The 27,482-nt window shown below is 44.8% G+C and overlaps 1 protein-coding gene across 10 annotated transcripts in view; it reads right to left on the minus strand.

Annotated features, from left to right (window-relative positions):
- The window catches only part of SUGCT (succinyl-CoA:glutarate-CoA transferase), a 1,486,943-nt gene extending 1,459,677 nt beyond the window's left edge, over nucleotides 1-27,266 (minus strand). For all 10 annotated transcript variants that reach the window (XM_068236374.1, XM_068236376.1, XM_068236375.1 and 7 more), the window contains exons 1-3: nucleotides 27,044-27,266; nucleotides 11,490-11,538; nucleotides 6,916-6,989 (exon numbers count right to left, since the gene is read on the minus strand). In XM_068236374.1, coding sequence (XP_068092475.1) covers nucleotides 6,916-6,989; nucleotides 11,490-11,538; nucleotides 27,044-27,164 — 244 coding nt within the window. In that variant the 5' untranslated portion in view covers nucleotides 27,165-27,266. The remainder of the gene's footprint in view (nucleotides 1-6,915; nucleotides 6,990-11,489; nucleotides 11,539-27,043) is intronic.
- Between the last annotated feature and the right edge of the window lie 216 nt (nucleotides 27,267-27,482).

A 27,482-nucleotide genomic window follows, 5' to 3' on the forward strand; every position in this document is an offset into this window, starting at 1 on the left:
GTGGGCTTCACGACTGCTGTCCGGAACCTCCTGCTGTTGGTGTTTATTATTACAGCTGTGGTATCAACGCTAGGGACCATGGCCCGTTACACTGCCTGCTGCCACACGTCACTCCTCCTCCTCCTGTTGCTGTAATTAACCTCCTGCTGTCTGTGTTCCCACCACCAGGGTCCACAGAGTTAAGCGCTGCTGACATGCGCCACTAGCTATTACGCCACTACAATAGCTACATTCAAAAAAAAAAAAAATACTGAGGTGTCTGGGTTGAAAACTGTGCTGTCCCAGTTGTGCATTGGACACAATGTGGGCTTCACGACTGCTGTCCGGAACCTCCTGCTGTATGGGGTTTATTACAGCCGTGGTACCAACACTAGGGACCATGGCCCGTTACACTGCCTGCTGCCACACGTCACTCCTCCTCCTCCTTCTGCTGCAGTAATTAACTTCCTGCTGTCTGTGTTCCCACCGCCAGGGTCCACAGACTTAAGCACTGCTGCCATGCGCCACTAGCTATTATGCCACTACAATAGCTACATTAAAAAAAAATACTGAGGTTTCTGGGTTGAAAAATGTGCTGTCCCACTTGTGTATTGGACACAATGTGGGCTTCACGACTGCTGTCCGGAACCTCCTGCTGTATGGGGTTTATTACAGCCGTGGTACCAACGCTAGGGACCATGGCCCGTTACACTGCCTGCTGCCACACGTCACTCCTCCTCCTCCTCCTGCTGCAGTAATTAACTTCCTGCTATCTGTGTTCCCACCACCAGGGTCCACAGACTTAAGCGCTGCTGCCATGCGCCACTAGCTATTATGCCACTACAATAGCTACATTAAAAAAAAATACTGAGGTGTCTGGGTTGAAAACTGTGCTGTCCCAGTTGTGTATTGGACACAATGTGGGCTTCACGACTGCTGTCCAGAACCTCCTGCTGTATGGTGTTTATTACAGCCATGGTACCAACGCTAGGTACCATGGCCCGTTACATTGCCTGCTGCCACACGTCACTCCTCCTCCTCCTCCTGCTGCAGTGATTAACTTCCTGCTATCTGTGTTCCCACCACCAGGGTCCACAGACTTAAGCGCTGCTGCCATGCGCCACTAGCTATTATGCCACTACAATAGCTACATTAAAAAAAAAATACTGAGGTGTCTGGGTTGAAAACTGTGCTGTCCCAGTTGTGTATTGGACACAATGTGGGCTTCACGACTGCTGTCCAGAACCTCCTGCTGTATGGTGTTTATTACAGCTATGGTACCAACGCTAGGTACCATGGCCCGTTACATTGCCTGCTGCCACACGTCACTCCTCCTCCTGCTGCCACATTTCACCTCCTGCTGTCTGTGTTCCCACCGCCAGGGTCTGAAGAATTATGCGCTGATGCCATGCGCCACTAGCAACTATTAGTACGCTACAAATTTAGCTATGCTGTTGAAGAACACATTTTACAACAGTTCAGTTCTGTAAGGCAAAATAAAACATTAAGTTGGGTACAAGAGGAAGAATATGAACACAAAAAAAGGAAGAAGAAGAAAGAGAAGAAGAAGAAAGAGAAGAAGAAGGAGGAGGAGGAGGAGAACCAGGTACCAGTGAAGGAGGAGAAGATGATGGTGATGAAAAAGAAGATGGTAAAACAGAAAAAGAAGACGGTGAAGAAAAAGATGGAGAGAAGAAAAAGAAGAAAGTGAAGAAGAATAAACAAGAAATGCAGAAAAAAGTTTTAAATTTTTTTTTAATTACACCTATTTAATAGTGATTTCCCTTTAAAAAAAAAATTAGCTTTAAGGCCATCCGAATTCGTGATCACGAATTCAATTATCGATCATGGTCCGAATTCAAATCGAATTCTACTGGTCGTGATCACGGCCGAACCCGAATTTGACCCGCACCCGAATGTACTCGAATCGAATTTGGGTACATTCGAGCATCACTGCCCATGAGTGCATTTATACACTACCTGTCCTGTGTCAGCCTCCGCATATTGTCCATCCATCCCCAGGTGGCTCTTCTATCAGCTGCATACACGGTGGCGGCGGCACATAGTATGTGACGTCACACGCTATGTGCCAGTGGCATGTACAGATTTGACAGAAGAGCCACCCGGAGGTTTCAGAGATGGACACCACGTGGAAGCTGACACAGGACAGGTAATGTATAAATGCACTTATGGGGGGCACATTTATACATTAGGGGGGGGGGGGGCAGCGGCGGGGGTTTCGTCACTCGTTACAAAATCTGCTGCCGCACCCCCTCACACCCGATCAACCAGCTTCGGCCCAATATCTTGCATCAGACACGATCGATTAACCTCCTTAGCGGTATGGACGCATTGTTACGTCCATTACCGCCGGAGGTCGCTGCTCAGGCGCCGCTGGGCCGATTTGAATAATTTTTTTTTAAAACACGCAGCAAGCACTTTGCTTGCTGCGTGTCTCACCCGATCGCCGCCGCCCGCCGCCGATCCGCCGCTACCCGCCGCGATGCAGGGCCCCCCCAGGCGAGACCCCGTGCGCTCCCTGGCCAATCAGTGCCAGGCAGCGCCGTGGGGTGGATCGGATTCATGGCGACGAGGGAAGCCCTCCAAGAGATCCCGTTCTTTGAACGGGATCTCTTGATCTCTGATCGCCTGGGGGGATGCCGCTGAGCAGCGGCTATCATGTAGCGAGACGTTCATGAAAAAAAAATAATTTAAAAAACGTATTTGCTGCCCCCTGGCGGATTTTAATAAACCGCCAGGGAGGTTAATGCAACCAAGTTCGGCCCGGAATTGGGCGCATCGTCAGTCGGGCCTGCACTTGGCAGTACCGATTTTCAACCAATTTAATAATAATAATCAAATTGGTTGGTCAATCGGCCACCAAAGTCAACAGATGTATGGGCGCCCATATAGAAGTTCACAATGTGTGTGTTTAGAGAGATCAGCATGTCTAATTAGCTGTTATCAGCAAGTGCAAATCTTTTTGTCAGCTGTGCCTATACACTGAGCAAAAACACTTTCGGTTTTGCTCCAATTTTGCATGATCTAAACTCAAAGATCTGAAACATTTTCTACATACACAAAATCTAGCGATGATGGGCAGATTTGACCAAGAAACAAATTGACCCTAATCGAATCTGATTATAGAGAGATCTGTTGGCTGCCCATACACCGCAGGCCGATTCCCGATCAATTTCATGCCGAAATTGATCCAGAATCGGCCTTGTGCACTGCCTCGCTACCCCTCCACCCCTCCCCCCATTGGTTGCCATCCCAATGTGCTACATACATTACCTGTCTGCCGCTTGCTCTGGGCTCCCTGCGCGTCCATACACGTGCCCCACGTGGTTGCCTAGTAACATGGGTGTGTGTGTGAGACGTCATAAACGCATCCCACTACTGTGTGTATGGAGCAAGGAGTGCACCCAGAGCAAGCGGAGGACAAGCGGCGGCCATGGACTGATAATGTATTTAGTACGGGGGAAGGGGAGTGTCACATTACACATTAAGGGGCAACGTCGGGGTTTCGTTACATTCATCACTCATCCTGATATTGCATGCCTTTACCGCTACGCACATGATCGAGTTAGTCAGCCTTACATCTTGCCGCATGTTCGATCGACTAATGCGACCAATTTCGGCACTAAATTTATAGCACTGTCGATCGGGCATGCACTTGGCGGCACTGATTTTCATCTGATTCTGATTATAATAGTCAAATCTCATGGTTGATCGGCCACCAAGTAGCCTGATGTATGGCCACCTTAAATCTGTGTGAGGCCTGTGTAAGGCAAGCGCTGAGGGATTTATTGATAGTTTTTTTCAGTGTTTTTCCCTCCGCTTTGCGAATAGAAAAGCGCTTTTCTAAGCGCTTTTGCAGAGCAATTGGTTTTTTTTCACTTACTGACGTCAGTCAAAAAGTGAACTCATTTACCCACAAATGAATAAACACAAAGTATTTATTCATGAAAGCGCTGGGGAAATCGCTATACAAAGCGCTTTTTCAAGAGCTTTGCGATTTCCGTATACCTTCCATTGAGCCAAAATGCTCAGAAAATGGTAAAGGCAGCACTTTTGGAAGCGGATCGCAATTGAACAGCTCATACAGGGAGTGCAGAATTATTAGGCAAATGAGTATTTTGATCACATCATCCTCTTTATGCATGTTGTCTTACTCCAAGCTGTATAGGCTCGAAAGCCTACTACCAATTAAGCATATTAGGTGATGTGCATCTCTGTAATGAGAAGGGGTGTGGTCTAATGACATCAACACCCTATATCAGGTGTGCATAATTATTAGGCAACTTCCTTTCCTTTGGCAAAATGGGTCAAAAGAAGGACTTGACAGGCTCAGAAAAGTCAAAAATAGTGCGATATCTTGCAGAGGGATGCAGCACTCTTAAAATCGCAAAGCTTCTGAAGCGTGATCATCGAACAATCAAGCGTTTTGTTCAAAATAGTCAACCGGGTCGCAAGAAGCGTGTGGAAAAGCCAAGACGCAAAATAACTGCCCATGAACTGAGAAAAGTCAAGCGTGCAGCTGCCAAGATGCCACTTGCCACCAGTTTGGCCATGTTTCAGAGCTGCAACATCACTGGAGTGCCCAAAAGCACAAGGTGTGCAATACTCAGAGACATGGCCAAGGTAAGAAAGGCTGAAAGACGACCACCACTGAACAAGACACACAAGCTGAAACGTCAAGACTGGGCCAAGAAATATCTCAAGACTGATTTTTTTAAGGTTTTGTGGACTGATGAAATGAGAGTGAGTCTTGATGGGCCAGATGGATGGGCCCGTGGCTGGATTGGTAAAGGGCAGAAAGCTCCAGTCCGACAGACGCCAGCAAGGTGGAGGTGGAGTACTGGTTTGGGCTGGTATCATCAAAGATGAGCTTGTGGGGCCTTTTCGGGTTGAGGATGGAGTCAAGCTCAACTCCCAGTCCTACGACACCTTCTTCAAGCAGTGGTACAGGAAGAAGTCTGCATCCTTCAAGAAAAACATGATTTTAATGCAGGACAATGCTCCATCACACGCGTCCAAGTACTCCACAGCGTGGCTGGCAAGAAAGGGTATAAAAGAAGAAAAACTAATGACATGGCCTCCTTGTTTACCTGATCTGAACCCCATTGAGAACCTGTGGTCCATCATAAAATGTGAGATTTACAAGGAGGGAAAACAGTACACCTCTCTGAACAGTGTCAGGGAGGCTGTGGTTGCTGCTGCACGCAATGTTGATGGTGAACAGATCAAAACACTGACAGAATCCATGGATGGCAGGCTTTTGAGTGTCCTTGCAAAGAAAGGTGGCTATATTGGTCACTGATTTGTTTTTGTTTTGTTTTTGAATGTCAGAAATGTATATTTGTGAATGTTGAGATGTTATATTGGTTTCACTGGTAAAAATAAATAATTGAAATGGGTATATATTTGTTTTTTGTTAAGTTGCCTAATAATTATGCACAGTAATAGTCACCTGCACACACAGATATCCCCCTAAAATAGCTAAAACTAAAAACAAACTAAAAACTACTTTCAAAAATATTCAGCTTTGATATTAACCACTTTACCCCCACGCGTACGGATTTCTTCGTCCCTTTTTCCATCCTTTCACCCCCAGGGACGGAGAAATCCGTACTTTCTGCGCTCCCGACGCTGCCCGCGCTCACGCTCGCTCTAGCGCGCACTCCCGCGGGTAAACACGCCGCCGGCCTCTCGCCCGGAGATCAATGAACGGGAAAATCTATTCCCGTTCGTTGATCTAAGCCCCGCAATGATCCGCTGCTTCTCCGATAAGCAGCGCGATCATTGTGAAAAAAAAAACTCTCTCAGCCTCCTAGTACTTCCTGCAAGCGTCCGGAAGGACGCTTGCAGGTCGCATTAAACAAAAAGTTACTGTTGCCATCTTGTGGCCAAATAGTAAAACTACACCCTAAAGCATTTTTTACATACAAATAAATTAGTTTTACACAAAAAAATTAACTCCTTACCTCCCACACTCCCCAATTTATTTATTTTTGTAATTAAAAAAAAATTACAATTAAAAAAAATACATAAATAGTTACCTTAGGGACTGAACTTTTTAAATATTTATGTCAAGAGGGTATAACACTGTTAGTTTATAAACTATGGGCTTGTAATTAGGGATGGATGCAAAACTGAAAAAAATGCACCTTTATTTCCAATTAAAATATTGGCGCCAAACATTGTGATAGGGAAATAATTTAAACAGTTTTATAACCGGGACAAATGGGCAAATACATTTCATGGGTTTTAATCACAGTAGCATGCATTATTTAAAAACTATAAAGGCCGAAAACTGAAAAATAATACATTTTTTCCCACATTTTTTCCTATTTTCCCATTAAAACACATTTAGAATAAAATAATTCTTGGCATAATGTCCCAACTAAAGAAAGCCTAATTGGCGAAAAAAACAAGATATAGTTCATTTCATTGTGATAAGTAATGATAAAGTTATAGTCGAATGAATGGAAGGAGCGCTGAAAGGTGAAAATTGCTCTGATGGTCAAGGGGTAAAACCTCTCAGTTGGGAAGTGGTTAATGAGTTTTTTTGGGTTCATTGAAAACATGGTTGTTGTTCAATAATAAAATTACCGGTATTCCTCAAAAATATAACTTGCCTAATAATTCTGCACTCCCTGTATGAGAACACTCTCATAGGGAATCATTGCACAAGCGCTTTTAGGGCGATTTTGAAAATCGCTGGTGCTTTAAAAAAAAAACGAAAACGCTCTAGGTGTGAACGAGTCCTTAGTGAGCACTTCTCCTTTGCCGAGATAACCCATCCCACTTTTCGGGTGTGGCAAATCAAGGTGTTGATTAGACAGCATGAATGAAGGTTGTAGTGGTCTGAATTAACTTAAAACAAAATAAAAAATTAATAATACTTTAAGCATATAATATTAACAGACATGCCTGGTTTTTCAACTTTTATAACTTCTGCTCCAAGATCCCCAAGAATCATTGTAGCGAAAGGGCCAGCAAGCACTCTACAAAAGACAAAAAACTTTCGATCGCAACTAAAAATTACTTTTTACATGCCATCTACAAGCCAGTCCTGGTCAGTAACATGTTATACATTATTTAACCATCAATAATGTTTTTTCATCTGACAGCCCTTTTCATATAGCAATGTGACATCAATTGCCTGAATGGTTGCTTGTGACAATATTGGTTAAAAGCCAAAGTTCTGTGCAGCCAATCCTGCTTAGAGGAATAGAGACCATGTTATCTGGATCAATTCTGTTGATAACTAGTGTTTTCCTGTAAATCAGGATGTTTCCTGTTTGTCTATGCCTTTCTCCTGTCCATGCAAATCGCAAGGTACATTCAACTAATGGAAACTGCCGCAGCAATTTCCATTAGTGCGATCCGATTGCGATGCGATTTTGGTCAAAGCGCAATCGTCGTCCTGCCGCGTTTTGTATGCGATTGAGCTGGACTATAATGAGTATAGTAGCTCAACCGCAATCGCATGGTGGAAATTGAAACGCGATTGCGATCGCAATCGCGATCGCATTTCATAGTAGAAAAGAAAATCTATGCGATTTGTAAAACTGACTAACCAAACTAACTTCAATGCATGCTGTATTAATGCACATGATACACGTTAAGAAAAAAGCATATGAAAACACACGTGCACAAACACAGGTTAAAATGTGAACATATTGAAACTTCATGTGAAAAACAATGTACACCCTATGTTTCAGTAGCTTGTAGAACCGCCTTGAAGGTGCCCATACACTAGCAGATGGTCAGTAGTCAACATGAGCTTCAGCCAAGGATCCTCGTGCCACAATTTATATCATCCCTTTACCTGTAAATAAGCTGGAAATGTGGAAATTCATGAGACGATGTCCACATGATAAACACACGTCCTGTCTGACCACTGAAGATGCTGATGGCTAGCTCCTAATGTGTCCACCATTCCTGACATTTGGTTGCGGACACAAACCTCACAGACATCCTCAATCTTCTTGCCTGCAGTCCTGCTGACCTGATCTCATCAGTCAGGAGAGTTATGCTGGGCATACACGGCTCGATTTTGCCGCTCTATCGATTCCCCGCTCGAATCCGCAGGCGATTCTCTTCTGCTCATTTTGCTCATCTTTTTGCATTGACCTCAATGCACAATCGAGCGGTGAAACGATCGGGTGGGAGATCGGAAGTGTCGGAAATTATCTATTGAGCCATCTAAATGGCTCAGAATCAAGCCGTGTATTCCCAGCATTAAAGGGAACCTGAGGTGAGAGTGATATGAAGGCTGCCATATTTATTTACTTTTAAGCCCCATCTACACCATACAATTTTTTGTGCGATTTGATCCAATCCGACATGTCTGATCGGGATTCGATTAGATTCTTTTTACCATTGCAGAACAATGGCAAAATGAATCGAATTCCGATCGGACATGTCGGATTGAATCGAATCGATGAATCAAATCAAATCGCACAAAAAATTTTATGGTGTAGATGGGGATTAACACGATGCATGTTGCCTGGCTGTCACCCTTATCATGTGTCTCCAATACTGTTAGCCACAGACCCTGGTGGCTCTGACTCAAGTCTGACTGAATTAGCCACATGCTTGTTTCAAGGTTGCGACTCAGACACTACTGATGCCAGAATGATCAACAGGACTGCTAGGCAATTGGTATTGTTTAAAAGGAAATAAACATGGCAGTCTCCATATCACTCTCACCCCACGTTTACTTTAAGCTTCCCACCATCCTGGGTGCAACTAATTAGGCTTAACTGTTGCATCAAATAAGGAGGCTTAAGGGGCCCCTACACCTAATGATTTTCCCGCCGATATACGGCCGATTCGATCACAGTGATCGAATCGACTATGAAATCGCCGCGCACACCGCTGACAGAACGATCGATTTCCGTCCAAAATCGATCGTTCCCATCGATCCGTCCGTGCGGAAGATTTTTCTCGATCGCCGGCGGGTCGGGAGTGCGTCGATTGCGGCGTTCGAATGCCCGACGACCGACGCAATACAGCGGGTATACTTTACCTGTTCCGGCCGGCGCGAGTCCCCTGGTCCCCACTGTCTTCTTTCCGCACTGGGTTCCAGACCGGCTGCAGCTACACAGAACTTCCTGTCCTGGCAGGAAGTTTAAACAGTAGAGTGCCCTCTACTGTTTAAACTTCCCCTGGACAGGAAGTTCAGTAGCTGCAGGAACAATCTGGAGCCCGGAGCGGAGAAGAAGACAGCGGGGACCAGGGGACTCGCGCCGGCCGGAACAGGTAATGTATGCAGGGGGGGGGGGGGGGGGGGGGCGGCAGCAGTGGCAGCTCCACAGATTGTGATCGGTTTCATGCTGAAATCGATTCACAATCTGTTTGCAGTAAAGGTGGCCATACGATCCCTCTCTGATCAGAGAGGGATCTATCTGTTGTTAGAATCTGATGGCAAATCGACCAGTGTATGGCCACCTTTAGGTGCTAATATTTTCTGTTAAAGGGAACCTGAAGCAAGAGGTATATGGAGGCTGCCATATTTATTTTCTTTTAAACAATACCAGTTGCCTGGTAGCCATGCTGATCTATTTGGCTGCAGTAGTGTCGGAATCACACAAGAAACAAGCATGCAGCTAATCTTGTCAGATCTGACATTAAGGTCAGAAACACCTGATCTGCTGCATGCTTGTTGAGGGTCTATGGCTAAAAGTATTAGAGGCAGAGGATCAGCAGGACAGCTAGGCATCTGGTATTGCTTGAAAGGAAATAAATATAGCAGCCTCCATATCCCTCTCTATTCAGGTGTCCTTTAATGACATGACTAGGAGTTTGAGTGTAAGGAATCAGTTGACACTTGACAGGTTCTATAATGCTGGGAATACACCATGGGCTTGATTCACAAAGCCGTGCTAACAGTTTAGCACGGGTGTGCTAAACAGTTAGCACGTGAAGTGCCGTTCGCGGACTTTTGCGCTCGCAAAGTCCGCGAAATGCACTTCACGTGCTAACTGTTTAGCACACCCGTGCTAAAGTGTTAGCACGGCTTTGTGAATCAAGCCCCATGAGTTTTATTGGCAGGTAGATAGCTCGATAGATAATTTGCGACAGGTGGAATCTGATTTCAATAGTTTTTCTGAACAATTTTTTCATAGAAGTGAAGCGAAATCATTCAGAAAAACAATTTTAAAATGTATAGGAAAATCAAACAGAAAAATGATCGACCAGTAAATCTGCCAAAAAAAAAAGAAACTAATCTTGTATTCCCAGCATAAGTGTATCATCGCTACTAACACTGCAAGGGGAAGGCACAGTATCTCAGAGAAGACAGCAGCCTATGGCTCTGACCAGTGGCATAGCAATAGGGATTGCAGAGGTCTCGACCGCCCGGGGCTCTTGGGCCAGAGGGGCCCCATAGGGCCCTCCCTCAACCGCAGTATTATCTCTTTATTGGTCCTGCGCTGGTAATCGCTTCTATAGATGCTTTGAATAGTAGTTATAATCAACAAGCTGTTTCCCATATCACCTTCTTGCACCTCTGACACTGTGGTTGCCCTTGGCAGGTTTTGGTGCGCAGTAGCAATTGTTATGTATAGAGTGCTTAGGGGGGCCCCATGTGAAACTTGCACTGGGGCCCAAAGCTCTTTAGGTACACCACTGGCTTTGACAGTGTGTGGTGCAGGAAGTGGCTAGTGTCAGGTCCTCTGAACACTTCAAAAGGGATTCATTTGTCATAGGCTTATCAAGGAGCGTATACACAAACAATAAACAGCTCTACAAATAACTGTCTATACAGATCATTTGTGCCTGGAGTGGGGACCAGGAACACCAGAGGTAGCTCACACAGTTGTAGAGGGTGTGATACCAATGGAGACCGAGGACCTTCCAAAGAAGTAAAAAAACGAGACAGGGACACCAGGAGCCCCTGACAGCGTAGCACATCAAGGGTATGGGACACTCAATAACGGTATGTGCTCACAAGGATAGGTTGCAAGACCGGCAACCACAGTGTAAAAGCTGGTGAGGAAAGCCTGTCCCCACTCGAGTTCTTTAGTCTTTGTCAATGTAGATCGCTCACCAGGAAAAGAAAAAGGGGCGTAAAGCCCCATCTACACCATACAATTTTTTTTCCGACTCGATTCAATTCGATTCATTTATTCGATTCAATCCGACATGTCCAATCGGGATTTGATTAGTATTTATTAACTATATTTTGCTATTGTCACAGCACTGCAAGAGTAGAATATCAGTAAATTTACCGATCGGCTACTTCTGGGTGCCCAAATATTGACTTTTAAACAAACCATGCCAGTTCCATGAATATTCTGCAATCACACACCTGAAACAAGCATGTGGCCAGTCTGTTAAATCTTCTGTTAGAGCATTCCGCATTCTGATCACTAGGATAATGCGTGTCAGCCTTTCAAATCTCCCACACCCCAGAATCACATTTATCAAGCCAAAAGCATCATATTTATACCCACCAAAAGAATTGTGCAAAAATCTAATGATTTATGTGGTTGTACCTTGTTAAGTCCAAAACTTTGACTCCATCCAGTGGTTTTACATCAAACTCTGAAAAAAAAACATACTATAATTACATTTAAGATGTGAAACAAAAGCAAGGCCATATACCATAATACTTTCCAAATCTCTTATTGCTACAGTATACAATAAACGTAAATACTGCACATACATTACAGTTGAGTTAGCAGTCTGGTTTAGACATGTGGTTTTTGGACCAGGGTTCTTGAAGCCTCCATTTGACCTGATGGCTACTGGCTACAATTTCTTTTAACATTCCAAAGCTTTCTCAACAGCTTTCATCGGGATCCATTGAAAAGGGCGCCTGAGCTGCCTGTATGAAAAGGGCGCCTCCATAGACATCAATATTATTTCTGCAAATATCGGCTACAAGGTGGTGAAAAGGGCGCCCGAGTTTTGATATAGGCTACAAGCGGGCGCCCCTTGGTAGCCCATATTTTTTTCAGCTACAAGGTTTTCGGCTACAGTACGGCGCCTCTTTATAGATCATATTTTTTTCGGCTACAAGGTTTTCGGGTACAATAAGGCACCCCTTTGTAGCCCATATTTTTTTCGGCTACAGTTGGGCGCCCCTTTGTAGCCCATATTTTTTCGACTACAATGTTTTCGGCTACAGTAGGGCGCCTCTTTGTAGCAGGGCTGTGGAGTCGGTCTAAAAATCCCCCGACTCCGACTCCTCAGTTTAGGATTCCACCGACTCGGACTCCGACTCCTCGACTCCGACTCCTCTAATTTGCATATTACAATTTTGTTGATTAACAGTATGTAACGTGAAATTCGTCTCTTAACTGCCAACGCTTAGGAATTTTACAAGACAACTGAAGTGAGAAGGATATGTAGACTACTATATTTATTCCCTTTGGACTAAAACTAGTCCTTGGTAAGAGTACTTGTAAAAGGTACAGACTGGAACAAAGAACATCTATCAGGCCCTAGGCAATGTAACTGTGGGTACATGTAAGAGTGATGTGCAGGTACTCTGCAGGGGAATGAGGAGATTCTTCCTCTATTACACATTCTTCATGCACAATCGGAACAAGATTTATTACATAGCAAGGAAATGAGCAGCGCTACTTAAAAACAGACTAGTGCCTACCTGCAAAAGAGTGCAAGCCCCACTTGTGGGGTCGAATACACACCGAGCATACACATGACCTGTCTACCACTAGAGGAGGATGTTGGTTTCCATTAACAGCTTGCATGCAACCTATTAAGTACTCGTCCCTCCCACTGCGAAGAAGTCAATCCTCCATGGGAGGGGCCTAACACTAACTAGATCCTAACCTATGTATATGCATAGCCTGGGTGCGGCTAATCAAATAAAATCGAAAATTGAAAATTGCGCAAAAGGTGGATCAGCGCAACACCAGGCCGCCTCCATCAGAGATGCGCTGAGCCCCCCAAGGAACTACAAACGCACCTTGAACCCAAACAGAAGCTCTGCATATACACCAAAAGCATGGCTGTTAAGTGGGAGCAGCTGACCAAAAACGAATTACATTAGTACATAGCAAGGAAATGAGCAGCGCTACTTAAAAACAGACTAGTGCCTAACTGCAAAAGAGTGCAAGCCCCACTTGTGGGGTCGAATACACACCGAGCATACACATGACCTGTCTACCACTAGAGGAGGATGTTGGTTTCCATTAACAGCTTGCATGCAACCTATTAAGTACTCGTCCCTCCCACTGCGAAGAAGTCAATTCTCCATGGGAGGGGCCTAACACTAACTAGATCCTAACCTATGTATATGCATAGCCTGGGTGCGGCTAATCAATTAAAACCGAAAATTGAAAATTGCGCAAAAGGTGGATCAGCGCAACACCAGGCCGCCTCCGAATGGCCTCCATCAGAGATGCGCTGAGCCCCCCCAGGAACTACAAACGCACCTTGAACCCAAACAGAAGCTCTGCATATACACCAAAAAGCATGGCTGTTAAGTGGGAGCAGCTGACCAAAAACGAATTACATTAGTACATAGCAAGGAAATGAGCAGCGCTACTTAAAAACAGACTAGTGCCTACCTGCAAAAGAGTGCAAGCCCCACTTGTGGGGTCGAATACACATCGAGCATACACATGACCTGTCTACCACTAGAGGAGGATGTTGGTTTCCATTAACAGCTTGCATGCAACCTATTAAGTACTCGTCCCTCCCACTGCAAAGAAGTCAATCCTCCATGGGAGGGGCCTAACACTAACTAGATCCTAACCTATGTATATGCATAGCCTGGGTGCGGCTAATCAAATAAAATCGAAAATTGCGCAAAAGGTGGATCAGCGCAACACCAGGCCGCCTCCGAATGGCCTCCATCAGAGATGCGCTGAGCCCCCCCAGGAACTGTGTATGCTCGGTGTGTATTCGACCCCACAAGTGGGGCTTGCACTCTTTTGCAGGTAGGCACTAGTCTGTTTTTAAGTAGCGCTGCTCATTTCCTTGCTATGTACTAATGTAATTCGTTTTTGGTCAGCTGCTCCCACTTAACAGCCATGCTTTTGGTGTATATGCAGAGCTTCTGTTTGGGTTCAAGGTGCGTTTGTAGTTCCTGGGGTAACAAGATTTATGACAGACAACACCTCTCTGTTCAATGTGCACAACATTCTCAGTGGATTCCCTGCAGCTCTGTGGGGAGTGCATATGTAGAGTATAGTACTACTGTGTACCAAAAGTAAACCTGAGACAGATGAAATTAAAGTTTTATACATACCTGGGGCTTCCTCCAGCCCCCTTCAGGCTAATCAGCCCCTCGCTGTCCTCCTTCGCCACCTGGATCTTCTGCTATGAGTCCAGGTACTTGAGCCAGTCTGGTGTAGTGCGCATGCACACATTCCGCCGCTGGGGGCATACTACACCTGCGCAGCACTATTGCGCAGGTGCAGAATGCTCCTGGCTGTGGAAGCGGCACGTAGCCAGACTGCTCTGACTGGCTGAATTACCGGGACTCATAGCAGAAGTTCCAGGTGGTGAAGGAGGACAGCGAGGGACTGATTAGCCTGAAGGGGGTTGGAAGAAGCCCCAGGTATGTATAACACTCTTCTTTTCATCCGTCTCAGGTACCCTTTAATTTGTAGTCACCAAACCAAATTTTAACAACATATCAAATTATTTGACTTCATGAACAAAGAGAGTGCGTACATTTGCATAAACCAGCATCAATGCAGAATTATTTCCATCTCATTGACCATCTCTATTACTGACACGGCTACACATCAGGCTTTATTCTTACAGCATAGACGTTATTTAGTATATATAAGAGATTCCTGTGTACACATCATATATACTGTACAGTCACAATCAGATATGTATATCTGACTTTAAAAATACGGGGACTGCTTTATTGAAGCAGCACAAGTAACTAATTTTGATTGGTTTATTTCATTTTTGTGGACTGAGCACAGCTATTATTGTATATATACATTATTTTTAAATGACTATTATCTGAGAAATAGAACATTTTATCATATTTTCTATTTTAATTACAGTTACAAATTCATTAGGAGTCGGTGCATTTTTTCCTGACTCCGACTCCAGGCACCCAAAATTGCTCCGACTCCGACTCCACAGCCCTGCTTTGTAGCCCATCATTTTTTCGGCTACAAGGTTTTCAGCTACAGTAGGGCACCCCTTTGTAGCCAAAAAAAATTTCTACTACGTTTTCGGCTACAGTAGGACACCCTTTTGTAGCCCATATTTTTTATTCGGCTACAAGGTTTTTGATTCTGCTACAAAAGGGCGCCCCTTTGTAGCCCATATTTTTTATTCAGCTACAAGGTTTTTAGGCTACAAGGTTTTTGATTCTGCTACAAAAGGGCACCATTTTATAGCCAAGATTTTTGATTCGAGGGTGCAGGGGTGGTTAGAATTGGGCTTTAGAAGTGGGGGGGGGGTCTTAGGTTTAGGCACCACCAGGGGAGTCTTAAGCCCTTTGTGCACGATACGATTACGATTCTATTTACGATCCGATTAAATCCGACATGTCCGATCGGGATTCAATTCAATTCGATTTGCCATTGTTTTGCATTGGCAAATCGAATTGAATTGAATCCTGATTGGACATGTCGGATTGTAAATTGAATCGTAATTGAATCGTACAAAGAATCGTATCATGTAGATTGGGCTTTAGGGTTAGGCACCACAAGGGGAGTCTAAAGCCCCATCTACACTATGGGACATTGCAGCGATCCGGCGGCTCGATTAGCCGCCGGATCGCCTCTTCCGCGTGCCCGCCGCGTCCCCGCTCGCCGCGCGTGCGCCGCATTCGATTCCCCGCTCGTGCCCGCTCGTCCCCGCCGGCGCCGCTTATCTTCCGCTCGATTCCCTGCCATTGTCCCCTCGCGGGGAGCGAGCAGGGAATCGGCGGTGCGGAGATCCGTCCTGTCGGATCTTATCAATCGAGCCGCATCAGCGGCTCGATTGATAAGGAGCATCGCGGCCGCATCTACTCGTGTAGATGCGGCTTTAGGGTTAGGCACCACCTGAGGGGTCTTAGGGTTAGGCACCACCAGGGGGGGGGTAGGATTAGGGGAGGGTTCTATGTGAGAGTAGGGAGAAGTTAGGTCATAGTAATCACCAGGGGCTTTCTTAGGGTTAGGCACCACCAGAGAGGGGTTAGGCACCATCAGGGGAGGGTTCTGTGTGAGAGTAGGGAAAAGTTAGGTCATAGTAATCACTTTTCTCAGCTATATCTAGAGCCCATTTATAGCTCAACAAATTTACCTATAACAGCATCCTTTTTATAAACTAAAACTACACCATGAGCCCTTTGTACCCAAATTTGGCATATATGGGCTACACCAGGCTCCCTTTGCAACTGAATTTGGCATATAGGCTACACTAGGCTCCCTTTGTAACCAAATTTGGAATATATGAGCTACAACAGGCGTCCTTTGTAGCCGAATTTGACATATATGGGCTACACCAGGTGCCCTTTGTAGACGAATTTGGAATATATGGGCTACACCAGGCACCCTTTGTAGCCCAAGTTGGTATATGGGCTACACCAGGTGCCCTTTTTGTAGCCGAATTTGGCATATATGGGCTACAACAGTTGCCCTTTGTAGCCTAATTTGACATATATGGGCTACACCAGATGCCCTTTGTAGACGAATTTGGAATATATGGGCTACACCAGGCACCCTTTGTAGCCGAAGTTGGTATATGGGCTACACCAGGTGTCCTTTTTTAGCCGAATTTGGCATATATGGGCTACACCAGGCGCCCTTTTTTCCAGGCGCCCTTTTCAAATAGACGGCTTTCATCTGCTTGGTAACAACAGATAACTAATGTCAGAAGGCCTTCCACTGAAAAGAAGAGCAGGGAGGAAACCATTCATGTCTAGAAGGAATTCATAGGACCAAATGAATGTTTTCTCAGGAAACAACAGCACAATGACTAGGTATTTTAAAACAATGAGCTTAAAACACATGAGGAAGATAGGTATTTGCCAAGTACCACGAGACACCACCAAAACCGAAAGAGAACCCAGTAAGTACTGTAAAGCATGGTGTGATAGAAATATGGTTTGGGGCTGCAGTGTTGCATCACAGCATGGGCAGTATACCATCATATAAATGACTATGGAATGTTCATTGTACCTGAGAGTGGCTTACAATATAGCTTTTGTTAGTTCATGCACAAATAAACATTTTGCATACATACAATATTATATTAAAGGTTTCCCATGTCTATTTTTGCCCAGGATACCATTTCGCTCAATACTAGCTGAGCTATTTTTTTTTTTTATCACATACATCATCTGTAGCTTTATACTGTATGCCGTTTAGCCAAAGACCAAAAAGAGACTTGCATGTTAAAAACAAACAAACAGACACAACTTATTAGGCTTACTAATTTGTTCCCATGACCATGTGTTATCCATTTCCAATCTGCCTTAAAACCATAAAACTGGGGAACTGGTTTGCAGATCAGAAAAAAAACACAAAGGTCATTTCTTTGGTTACTTGTGTAATTGGATGAACCAGAAGAAGGAAATATGCTTGCCTTTTTGGGGAGAACTGCTATAAGTTTATTGACTGTTAATGAAAATAACATTTGCATTACATTTTACAACTGATTCAAACACAGAATTGTTCTGCTGAATGGTTGAATCATACTATACATAGCCAGCTTAACATTCACACTTAAACTGATTTCTAAAGTTACATACATGCTTTAAAATCTCCTTTGGTCAAATTTTGGTGTAAATACATGTCCCCCAACATTGATGTTCTACCTTTCGGCAACTGGGCAAGTTGGATTACCCTTGCCCAATTGCTATTGCAATTCTATTCCCAGCTATGGGATGCTGGTCGCTCATACTTAAACATCGCCACTCCCCAGAACAGAGAATACCTCTTGGCTGGGAGCACGTCTTTTTTACGCCCTTGCTTTGAAGGAATAGATTTGTTCCAATTATTTGTATCACAAATCTACTGTATAACTGTTTCTGTTAACAGTTAAAGTGTGCACACACTTTTATATTAACCCTTTCTGCACACCAACTTTCCCAAATGTATCTGGCTCTAAACGCTACCTAAAAACTCCTATTACTGTATACATCAACAATTACTAGCACATCATGAAAGAGCTTTTATTACATTGCTATTTGGAGTAGGTGTGGGTCATGCCATATTAAGAGCAGTCTGGGTAAGCATTATGATTTGTTTTTTTTTATTTAAATAGCATCTTCATCTTCTATGGTGCTAACCTAGTACAATAAAAAACAATTGTTAGTAAAATATGAGCATGTTTTGTGCACAGTTCAACACAGGTATAATACCAAACTACTTCATAAATGGTGTGACATAGTAAGCTCACAGCTTGTTACCATGGCCAACATGCACAAATGTGGTGCTTACTTTATAGCTTACAAGTGTGAGGGTACCATAACATGCACATTGCACGCACATGTCCAAAGTTCTGGGCATGGACTGCCATACATTATAAGTATAATATTAACTGCTTGTAATTATTCCAGGACATAGATTCTATGTCCATTTAGTGCTGCTGTAGGTTTTTCGGGCATAGAATCTACGTCCTGCATTAAAAAACCTGCGTGCGAGTTTCCGTGTACGTTCCTGCTCGTGGCTATGCACGCTCATGCACATGCACGGTCCGGTTAATGGATTGTTGCTAGGATATAGGAAATATAGAGAGAGGAAAAAAAAAAGTAAAAATTTAAAGTGACAGGTCCCAATAAAATAAAAAGTGTTTTTTAATCCCCAGTTAATTTTTAACCCCATCCTAGCCTATTAACCCATTATTAACCCCTACAATACCTATACCTGTTTATAAACGTTTCATGACTGCCACCTGTAGTGATCAGATGCGATCGCTGGGGCCAAAGTTTGGGGCCCCTAGCGATGCATCTGTACAGCACTATGGCCTCCGAAACTGTCGCCCTAGCAAACACATCCGATCGCCACAGAAGCACAGGCTGGGGATAACGGTCCATCACATGATAAGCTAGTAATAAAATATGGCATATGGGGTATAGTTTTAACTGGGAAGGGCCAAAGAATTAAATTTTTTTGTGTTTTATAACTGTTGGATGTGTCATGTGAAAATTAGGAAGGGTAAAAAATTAAAAAATAAAGTTTATTTTTGCATTTATGCCTAGTCTTCAGTCTTTCGAGAACTATACATGCCAAAGAGGCTTACAGTGACGCGCGCGGGATAGAGCCAGGTGCGCAGTTGCGCACAACTTTGGCTGAGGTCTCCAGCCTAATGGGGCCACCAGCAGGACTACAGAGGGGACCCACAGGATGCCAACGGAGCTCGTGTGCTACAGGGGGCTGGAGGAAGCCCTAGGTAAGTCCAGATTTTTATTTTAAACCTCTGTTCAGGGTCCCTTTAAAAAAAATCAGGTATGCAAGTGACAGTTTCTGTCCGTGTCAGACTAAAGCGTAACCCCCCCCCACACACACACACACACACACACTGATAAGGAATTACAGCCATAAAACACTTTCATAGCAGAAAATGGCTTCTGAAAGCAGGAAGGAGATAAAGAGGGTCAGTAGTTTATAGATTTTAGCTCTGGCATACTCCAATGCATTAACATTCAGCAGAGACCATGAAATGGTAAAATCCTAAAAAGTAGATTTAAAAATAAAATAAAACTGTGGGATAGCTAAAAGACATTTTAAGGAGAAAGAGCATAGATACAATAGTTTATCTCATCAGTTTCTTTTCACCTTGTGTTTCCATTAGGACGTTTTCACACTACAAACTGGCGTTAATAAATCGGTGCGGTGCGATGAACTAAAAATAGCCTTCAAGGATTACCGCAGCAATGTGCAATAATCCCCTTTCTGGCTGCAACCCAAACAGGAAGTGAGGATCTCTAGCGCTCACTTCCCTTGGCTGAAATTCGAATTGCGCGGAAATGTATTGATAAAATCCAGACTACGCTGACAGACCAGTTGCAAATGATCCAGGCAATGGAGGACAGCAAGTGAGCGATCAGCCTGGAGGGGGCTGTAGGAAACCTCAGCTATTTGCAGTAAAGTCCATAAATATTGGGACATCGACACAATCCTAACATTTTTGGCTCTATACATAACCACAATGGATTTGAAATGAAACAAACATGATGTGCTTTAACTGCAGACTGTCAGCTTTTATTTGAGGGTATTTACATCTAAATCAAGTGAACGATGTAGGAATTACAACAATTTGCATATGTGCCTCCCACTTGGACTGTAGGGGGCTATGGGGAAAATAGTTGAACTTACCTGGGGGTTCTAATGGTTCCCTGCAGATGTCCTGTGCCCGCCTGTGCAGTACACTCCCGGTGACATCAGTGGTAATGAGGACACGGCCGCACAAGCGCAGTGGTTTCCGGAAATTTCGGAAGTGAACCAGAGGTGGGGACCTGAGCATCGGGGAGTGGCTGCGAGGGCTCAGAACGTTTGCAGGGGACTGTTAGAAGCCCCAGGTAACTTCAACTCTTTTTCCCCATAGCCCCCCTACAGTACTCCTTTAAGGGAGCAAAAGTAATGGGACTATTGGCTTCTCAGCTGTTCCATGGCCAGGTGCACGTTATTCCCTCATTTTCACAATTACAATGAGCAAATAAACGGTCCAGAGTTCATTTCAAGTTTTTTTTGCATTTGAGTTTGGAATCTGTTGCTGTCAACTCTCAAGATGAGATCCAAAGAGCTGTCACTATCAGTGAAGCAAGCCATCATTAGGATAAAAAAACAAAGCAAACCCATCAGAGAGATAGCAAAAACATTGGGTGTGGCCAAAACAACTGTTTGGAACATAATACATTCAGAAGTGTTTCGGGCAATATTATCTGCTCAAATTCAGCCAAATGCTTCAGAACTCATCGGACGGTGCCTCACAGTGCAGATGGACAATGACCCAAAACATACTGCAAAAGTAACCAAAGAGTTTTTGAAGGGAAAGAAGAGGAATGTTATGCAATGGCCAAGTCAATCACCTGACCTGAATCCGATTGAGCATGCATTTCACTTGCTGAAGACAAAACTGAAGGGAAAATGCCCCAAGAATAAGCAGGAACTGAAGACAGTTGCAGTAGAGGCCTGGTAGAGCATCACCAGGGATGAAACCCAGCGTCTGGTGATGTCTATGCGTTCCAGACTTCAGGCTGTAATTGACTGCAAAGGATTTGCAACCAAGTATTAAAGGGAAGGTCCGAGGTGATTAAAAAAACAAAAATCTACTTACATGGGGCTTCCTCCAACCCCTGGCAGCTGTCCTGTGCCCTCGCCGCAGCTCCTGGTCCCCTTCTGTGCGGATGCCGACCTGGCGAGGAGTCGCACTGACGTCATCCGGACTGTACTGCGCAAAAACGCAGAACTACTGCACCTGCAGTACAGTTCGGATGACATCAGCGCGACTCCGTGAGCCGCACGCTGATGTGCAGTAGGAATCTTGTACCGGGGGGGGGACCCCAGGCCACCAGCGGGAAGCAGAGCTGCGGTGAGGGCACAGGATGGCTGCAAGGGGCTGGAGGAAGCCCCAGGTAAATAGATTTTTGTTTTTTAATCACCTCGGACTTTCCCTTTAAAAAGTAAAAGTTTGATTTAATTATTATTCTGTCCCATTACTATTGCTCCCTTAATACATGGGAGGCACATATGCAAAATGTTTTAATTCCCACACCGTTCACCTGTTTTGGATATTAATACCCTCCAATTAAAGCTGACAGCCTGCAGTTAAAGCACATCATGTTTGTTTCATTTAAAATCCATCATGGTTGTGTAAAGAGCCAAAAATGTTAGAATTGTGTTGATGTCCCAATATTTATGGGCCTGACTGTATATTTTTTGTTTTCCTGTCTCGGTACTCTTTAAGGGGCAAATTGTATTTAGCATCATCCATCTTAACTCTCCCACTGCATATGCTGCCTCTAAAAAACTGTGTGATACAGGTGTTTCACATATGACCCATCTTTTACCATGTAGTATATTTTTTGTTTGTGCTCCTCAATCCATTTTTTTTTACATTCCGTTTTTTCTTCCCTACAAAAAACAACCAACAAGGGACAAGACCAAAAAATCCCCAAAGCTGGCGATAATGCGCTGTTGCTACGGTAATGTGCATTACGCCATGCTTTACCATTGAAATACATGTGTTAAACCAGTAACACATGTGCAGCTAAGGGTTAAAAGCCGACGCAACCCCTGCTCTGGTAACGGTAAACTTGCCGTGCACTCCCTGTGCAACCGTAACTTTAACAGACTTTACTGCATCGGTCCCAATTTTTATTAAGAATGTTAAAATTGCACACCAGCATTGAAATGGTTGGCACCAACATCACCCCTTCTTGCTGATTGGGTAAGCAGTGTTAATACTGGTCTACTGCTTATTAAACTAGTTTATACCCATAGGCGTTGCCCACAAAAGCACACTAAAGTCTGGTGTAAATGGCAAAATTCACCACTTACTGCGTTAGATGTTCAATGTATGGAAGACCAGGTTTGGGATGTGTGACAACCAATTTGGAGTAGTACCTGGGATCATATCATTTATGTGGATCCTAGGCATATTGTTTGTTTCTTGTTTATAGTTGACTAAGTTACTTTGATGCCATAACTCCTTAATTACATACGACTGTGAAATTGTAGAGACTTGTTATTAAAGTATAATTTACAGTTTCTAGCAATTGATGTAACTGTACTAACATGTTTATTATACACTTGTGATTATACTATGTTATAGTTTTATTTCTGTAAGCTAAACATTGTTTGATCGCACTGTTGTATGTATTTCATAGAGTTTGCTTAACATTAACATAGCTTTACACAAAAATTTGCACACCCGGACCATCGCCCTTCTGCACCTGAGCTTCGGGTACGACCTTAGATTCTGCTGGTGTTCCCCCTGCTCATGCAGTTGTACTAAACCTATTCAGTTGGTGGCGTGGATAGTATTTGCTGCTGGGCTCCCTATTTCTCACAAATTAAGTGGTCGCGACCAAATTGTCATGAGCAAGCGTTGGTCTATGAAGTTTTCCGCTGGGTCCTTTCAACTAGACTAGCTCCCTAAAAGGAGCAGAAACTCCCTTGGACTGAATAAGGACTTAAAGGGACACTTAAGTCAAACAAAAAAAATGAGTTTTACTCACCTGGGGCTTCCAATAGCCCCCTGCAGCTGTCCGGTGCCCTCGCCGTCTCCCTCCGATCCTCCTGGCCCCGCCGGCAGCCACTTCCTGTTTTGGTGACAGGAGCTGACAGGCTGGGGACGCGAGTGATTCTTCGCGTTCCTGGCCACAATAGCGCCATCTATGCTGCTATAGCATATATCATATACCATATAGCAGCATAGAGGGTGCTAATGTGTCTGGGAACGCGAAGAATCACTCGCGTCCCCAGCCTGTCAGCTCCTGTCACCGAAACAGGAAGTGGCTGCTGGCGGGGCCAGGAGGACCGGAGGGAAACGGCGAGGGCACCGGACAGCTGCAGGGGGCTATTGGAAGCCCTAGGTGAGTAAAACTCATTTTTTTTGTTTGACTTAAGTGTCCCTTTAAGCTAATGATTAATAAAAATAATAATTAATGTGAAGTGGCCTGAAAGGAAAAAGTTAGATACTCACCTATGGAAAGGGAAGGCTATGAATCTCACAGAGCATTCCTCTCTCTCTGACCTCCATCCACCTCCAGCGGCTGCCAGACCCCAAATTACATCTCCCTCCGAGTTGCAACAACTCAGAGGGGGAATAGTATTTAACGCCGCCTCGGAGTTTTGTGGCAGCGGTGAGAGCCGTCATTCGGCTCTCCCCTCGCCGTCATTCGGCACTCCCCGCGCTGAACTGAGCGGCGCCGAGTTAATATGTACTCCTACCTACCTCTCCGCCGCTGGCTCCATCTTCATACACGTGCCCCATGTGGTTGCAGGCATATTCATGGGCGCGTGTGTTAAGTCATACATACCGCACACTGTTACCACCGCACACCTGACCGAGCAAGTTGTCCTACATCTTGCAGCATGTCTGACCTGGTTGCATCATTGATCAGGCATGCTCTTGGTGGCACCGAATTTCATTCGATTCGGATCATCAATCGCTCATGTAGGGCCACATTTACAGTTGTTTCCATGGAACAAGAAAACTGTGGGAAGTCTAATTTTCAGCCCATATCTATAACACACATTACAACAAAATCAATCTCCAGTTTGAAAAAATAATTCTGGTAAGCAGTTCCAGCACTATATTTCTAACCAAAATAATTAAGATTTAAAAAATTATAATTATAAAAAATATTAACTCTTCTAAAGTTTGGAGGTCAGCTGTGATTACGTCATTGTGCCCCACATGATAATCAGGGGAGGACTGGGACCGTTTGGCCTGGGGGGGGGGGGGGACACAAACTAGAGGCCTGTTATCATGGCAGCCCCAGCCCAAATGACATCACACAGGCACCCCATGTCGTATATGCCAGTAGTCACATGGAGCGCCAACGCGGAAATACAGCAAGGACACTCTAGGGACAGCGTGACAGGTAAAGTACAAGCACCGGGGGCCACATAATACATTTTGAGGGACAACGGCCGGGTTTCTGTCATGTCTATCATTTGTGGTTATCGCACACCGTGATTATCGCACCTGACAACCCCATTGGCCCAAGATTTCCCAACATCTCAGATCAATAAATTCAGCCAATTTCCATCCAAAAAATGTATCCGATAATATAAAAAATGGTTGGTCAATCGGCTGTCAAGTCAACAGATGTATGGCCACTTTAATTCCCCATGGCTCATTCCTCCCACCCCTACCACACACCTATGTCCTCCCCTTCACTACCATCTTTACTAATTCCTCAAAGAGGCCCCTCTTCCATCTCGGATATCCCTCTCCCCCTTTACCGGACCACCATCTCCCTCAGTCAGGTAACACATCTTTACTGACCTCCCTCCTGGCACCATGATCCCTGCCTCGCTAATGCTAATTTCCAAAGTTTCAGTACCCCTCCTTCCATCACTGTTTTCACTCCTCCCCCCAACATCCATGCCTTGCTTACCTGCTTTTTATTGGTGGTCAGTGGAAGTGCATACCTGCCTGCCCACGACACACTTCACTATAGTATGAAACCCTATAGGCCACATTCATACTCAGTACTGACAGGTGGAAAAGCCATTATGATTCGATCATAGTGAAAACATCTGTCAGTAACAATTGATGCATGTATGGCCAGCTTTAGGTTATTGTTTCTAATAAGATTGAAAGGAGGAGAAAGAAGGCAAAGCAGGTAGTTTTGGTGCACGGCGCTCAGCACTGATTACCCAAACCAGGCGCCCCATAGCAGCAATAATATGCTTTGCGGGGCGTCTAAGGGTAAGTTGGGGCTCCAGTGATCGCCACACCCCAAATTACACCTCCCTCCGAGTTGCGACGACTTGGAGAGGGAATAGTATTTAACGCTGCCGGGGAGTTTAGCGGCAGCATAAAAGCCATCATTCGGCGCTCCCGGCGCCCAACTCACCCGTAGCGTACAAATACCCAGGGCTCGGGCACAACTATACGCACTTTTCAGAGCTTTCTAAAATTGCATGATTTTACCGCGATCGTAATTTTACACCGATTTTAATCTAAGTCAGTGGGAGCGTTTTTTAAAAAGCTCTCAGAAAGCTTTGATGGCTAAAAAGCACTCAGAAAAGTGCTTATAGTGTGTCTGAACCCTTATGCAGAGAATGAGAGAAACAGAGAGGAGAGAAAAGCTGAGAGGGTAGAAGATATTTGCCTCACCAGGATTGCACTTGTATTTAGCTTTCCTGTATGACAAGAAGACACAGACACCCAGCACTAGGGAAAGAGGGAAACAAAGGTGAATGAGGGAGGGGGCTGGTGCCGAGGCGTAACTAGGAATCACTGGGCCTCCCTGTGAAACTTTGGATGGAGTGTGCTCCCAGCCTCAGCTTATTACACTCACTCTGTCCATCCCTGATGGCGCAGAACTGGCTCTGCAGACTACTCCAGCATCACTACACAGCACTTGGGAAAGGACTGGGGGCAGGGCATAGTACACAAGAGCCTGCTGCACACTGAATAGGGAATGTCTACAAATCTTTGTCTACAAAAAACTTTGTATGATTCATTATTAGTGGCTGAGCAGATGCAGTCATTAGAACAATTGTGAAAAGAGCCAAACGTTTTATCTCTGTGCCCTTAGTTGTCAGTCTCTCAGGAAAGGGAAAAGGAACTTCTCCCCCCTCAGGGCCCCCTGTGGCTTCTGGGCCCCTCCTGCAGCTGCATCCCTTGCAGGGTCTACTGTTACATCCCTGGCTGGTGCACACCAAGAGTACTGCAGATCGCTTTTCAAATTGACTGCGATTTGAAACGGCGATTGGCTAATGTTATCCTATGAAGGTGTTCCCCCAGCAGCATTGTGATTTTTTTCAAAATTGCAAACACACTGCATGTAGCATTCTTTGGAGCGATTTGTTCAAAAAAACCCCGGAAAATCGCTTCACAAAATCGTACTTGCAAATTGCTAGCGATTGCTGTTGCGATTTTGGGGTGCACTACCCAGGACTGGGAGAGAGGAGGAGTGGAGAGAAATTAAGAATAGCTTGAGAGTGCAGTCCCACATCACACAGAGGCTACTTGCCTGTAATAGGACTCCTGTCCCTGACAGTCTCTCACACAAGTCTGAAAGCAGCCCTCCAGGAGTCTAGGGACTGTCAAAAACTTTCAAACCTGTATAACGCCTTACCAATACATGCAGTCATTATAACAATGGGGAGAGACCAGACATATTTTTTTCCCACTGACCCTCTAGGCAAGCTCTGCATCATGTGCATATTAACCAGCTTGCCTGCCCTCTAACTGCACTTTTATCAGCCAGCCTAGTGTTTCACATTACTACAACAACAACAAACCTGAATACACCAGGCACTGGACTGGCCCTAAATCACTGAATGAAAGGTGGCCTGGGGGAAAAGCTCACGCCTTCCCCCCTGGCCAGTCCATGCCTGATGATAATAAGTGTGTGTACGTTGTGTACAGGGCATACTTTGTGCGTGACGTCATTAATCGTTCTAGCAGGACGTATGTGACATAATAGTACCTCTCTGGCTGAACATCCTTGGCTGAGGAAAGGAGGAGGACGAGAGGGAGGCTCCAAATCTCACCCATGCCCCCATATTGATTCTCCTAAAGACCTCCGAAAAACAGGCTGCCATGCACATAGCCGCCACTTACAACACACGGGCACCACACCACAGTTTGCAGAACCGCCTGGCAGGCTGGCACACACGGCTAGCAAGAACTGTGTACGCTAGAGCGACTTGTGTGGGCGGAGCCTAATGTCACGACGTGCTGTAGCTGCTGAATGGTTCCAAGTTTTACAACATGCCCCTAGTGTACGCGTGACTATGAACGATCAAAGTCAATGTTGCAGAGAGCATAAAGTTTCTTATAATTTCTATCCAAAGACAACATAGATTAGCTTTAATAAGGACAGCCTCCAGGACACCTGAATGAGAGGAATATGGAGCCATATTTAT

This window comes from Hyperolius riggenbachi, chromosome 5 (genome assembly GCF_040937935.1).
Source record: "Hyperolius riggenbachi isolate aHypRig1 chromosome 5, aHypRig1.pri, whole genome shotgun sequence".
Classification (NCBI taxonomy): domain Eukaryota; kingdom Metazoa; phylum Chordata; class Amphibia; order Anura; family Hyperoliidae; genus Hyperolius; species Hyperolius riggenbachi.